The sequence below is a fragment of the Morone saxatilis genome, unplaced genomic scaffold (genome assembly GCF_004916995.1).
Source record: "Morone saxatilis isolate NCDOM2014 unplaced genomic scaffold, NCSU_SB_2.0 Contig9, whole genome shotgun sequence".
NCBI classification, from domain to species: domain Eukaryota; kingdom Metazoa; phylum Chordata; class Actinopteri; family Moronidae; genus Morone; species Morone saxatilis.
Window position 1 is genome coordinate 9,101,521 of NW_023340268.1, and position 3,382 is coordinate 9,104,902.

Below are 3,382 nucleotides of genomic sequence, written 5' to 3' on the forward strand. Positions count from 1 at the left end.
GCAAACCATTGTTTGGTTTTTGTCTGTTCTTGGGCTATCTTTCTGGGGCTACTATTTAGTGAAACATGGCGGTTAACATGGGTGCCCTCCGTAAAAGACGAACCCACTTCCTCTGTAGATAAAAACTGCTTCATTCTTAGGTAACGAAAACACAAACAATTCTTCAACAGGTCGATTATACACTAATGAAAAACGTATCTGTGATATTATATTCCCATTTCACCAATAGATCCTCCTAAATTGTTACACACTGCGACCTTTTTAGCCCTCAGTGTTTCCTCATCTGTTATTAATGTATTACTTTACTATAACCACTTGCTCATATTGTGGTCCTCACCTCTTGCGAACTGCAGTGCTGCCGCTGGCCAGTAGATGATGGAAGGGTACTTGTCGAACACGCGTCCTGGGCACCCGGCCAAATCAGGAGTTTTCGTTATGGAAGGTCTTTGGGGGGAATGCGGACAGACGAAGAAGCGTGGGGTGGACCACGGCCATGTCACACTCGTCTGCTTCACACTCCTTCCTCTTGTGACACCCAATCTGGAGCAAAGGAGGGTAGGGTTAAAAGTTTAAACGCCCCGCAAGCAAGCAAACTGGGTAATTAGAGTCGTTTCAGTGTACTATGGATGCAGGAATGGAGTGCATTAACAGTGAAACAGGCAGATGAGGAGTAAACACCCATCGCTTGTGCGCATGTAGTCAAGCCTTGGAGGAAAACATCGAACTACATTCTGCTTTGCTTGTTTCACACACTTCAAAACAGAGTCCCGTCTGCCCAGCCCTCTACCACACACACAACACTACTACACACACACACACTACACACAACACACTTATTACACACAACACACACACACACTCACACACACAAATGGGCAAAATATTATTATTGGTATTACACTTTAATTCAACATGCAAAGAAAATTAAAAAAGAAACGGGTCTTCAGTTAAACAACTCACTAAAACAACACTAAGTGAAACACAAGGATCCTATGGTCATTACAGTTTTATTTTTACATGTTCCAGCAGTAAAGACCGCTCGTGTGAGCATCCGAGAACAAGTAGAAAAATCACACGAATATAAAATTGCTTTTCCTTTTTGTAAATCCATTCCTCTCTCTCCTTGTCAAACGTTCCCCCTCAACGCAATCCTTCATCCTTTTCCCTGTCTTTCCCCTTTTTATCTATCCCTCTGTACCTCTTTCTCTTCTGTCTCTCTCTCCTCTCTTTCTCTCATCTGTTCATTTAGGAGGTGTCTAATGTAACTAGTCCAGTGACTTATAGGGAGCTTACTCTACCTCACCGTGGCCAATCGAGTGATATGATTGTGTGTGTGGTGTGTGTGTGCTGGTGTGTGTGCTGTGTGCTGTGTTCCTGATTACTGGCCTCCTGGGTTTCATCTGTGCGCTTCTCTGCCCTTCTTGACCGTAGCGGCGAGGGTTTAGATGGGCACTCAGGCTGGGTGTGAGGCCAGGAAGAAAGTCGTAGAGCTCAGGTGTGTTTGCAACTCTGACAGCACGTGACCGAACCCACGTGGATGAGCCAGGACAGGGGAAGCGAAGATGTTTCCCACCTCGCGCTCTAAAAAGAAAAAGGCAAATGTCATACAGAGATGTAACACACCCAAATAACACACACTTCCTGCTTAAATCATTTTTTAAATTTTATCTTAACATGAAAACGTAACAGAGTTAACAATCCAAGATTGTCTGTTTGGGGTCCAGAAAATTAAAAATATATAACAACATCAGCTAGAATTAAAGCGACCAGTGTGTGGGGATTTACTGGTCTATCTAGTGATGAGATTGTAGATTGCAAACCGACTGAAACCCTTTCACTCAACCAAGCCATGATGAAAGAAAACTACGGGTGGTCATTGAAATTTTGAAGAAAAAAAAATCTATCTATATAATCTCATAGCCAGTGTTTGTTAGTCCATTTTGAGGCTACCAGTAGAAACATCACAGTTAAAACATCCTGAACTACGTAGAACGAGGATCTGCTCCCTCTGTAGGATAAACAAACGTCAACAAACTATTCTTATTTCTAAGATGATATATACACTATGCAAAAATACCTCTGAATATTATATTTCTGCAAACAGATCCTCCCTCATATGCTTACACACTGTGGACATTAAAACATAAAACACTTAAAATCACAAAATAAAGATGTCTAGTAGGATATTATGCAAAATATATGGGCAGATTATTTCTTTTTTTCTATTCTTCCAGGCAGGCTTGTGGTTTTCAGTTAATCTCAGTTTGGTACGTGACGAATCTACTTGAGAAAGGATCACATCACAATCATCACACAGAGCAACAGTATCTCCAAGTTGATTTTCACTACTTGTATCAAAATGCAATAAAAACCAGTGGCTTGGGAGAGAGGAAATCATTTTTGAACAAAACTAATAGGGCTCAGCCAAGGTGGCTGTTACAGTAGAAGGGATTTTAGTCAAGTGGGATAAAAGATCTGGCTTAACATTACCAAAAAGACGCCTCCTGAATGAATTCAGGCGTACTACATAATGGAAAAAAAGGTCACGATACTTTGAACACTAGTAATGTTTCAAGGCTCCACATATGCTGACGATCCTTTCCTTTAAAAAAGGTTTTTTCCTTTTAAAAACATTTAGTTCTCCGACGCATCAAAGGATTGGGCTTAATCCAACATTGAAACACTGTGTTGGCAAGAGCTCATCAATTTCCTAAAGGAAAGTACCATATTGCATTGGCTGTTTATAGCCTTCCCAAGCTTGTCCTTCTGGTCTTTCCTTTTGTTGTGTGCTAAATCGTACAATTATGCAAGATTACCTTCTGACAGAGAGTCTTCAATGATGAAGGAATGTAAATTGAGATATCTTAGTGGTTAGTTGAATAGGAATATTGGATAGGAAGAAAGGATGGTACAAGGGGGAAGGAGTACAAGTGAAAAGAAGTCTTGGGGAGTGACGGACCGGGGGGGGGGGGTGTAAAGAGAGGGTTGTCGGAGCACAAGGGCCAGGGGAGCATGATGTGTTGCAGAGAGGGAATAAAGAGATAAATGAAGTGGTAGTAAGGAGGTAAAATAAAGGAACAAAACAGATGTGGAAGCAGGAGAAAAAGGGAAAGAAGAAAAGAAGCAGAGATAAGAGGTTAGGGGAAGTGGAAGTGCTCACAAAAAGGAGCGTTCTTAACTTTGAAGTGGGGTGTTGTTTATCCTGACGTTCTCCTGCGAGTGGAATGTCTGGGTTTTTTGGTGCCTTTTTGTGTTTGTGAGAGCTTGTATGTGAGCAGACAGGTAATTTGCAAATATGGAGGTTGCCAGCACAGCATCAATTATGAACAGGCAGCAAGACAGCAAAGGTACTGTAGACGCAGGTGTACACACACACACACAC

General features: G+C 41.8%; 1 protein-coding gene across 1 annotated transcript in view; it reads right to left on the bottom strand.

Moving 5' to 3' along the window:
- The window catches only part of LOC118343174 (TBC1 domain family member 20-like), a 13,296-nt gene that overhangs the window by 5,366 nt on the left and 4,548 nt on the right, over positions 1-3,382 (bottom strand). The window contains exons 7-9 of the mRNA XM_035681927.1: positions 1,383-1,581; positions 464-540; positions 338-403 (exon numbers count right to left, since the gene is read on the bottom strand). Coding sequence (XP_035537820.1) covers positions 338-403; positions 464-540; positions 1,383-1,581 — 342 coding nt within the window. The remainder of the gene's footprint in view (positions 1-337; positions 404-463; positions 541-1,382; positions 1,582-3,382) is intronic.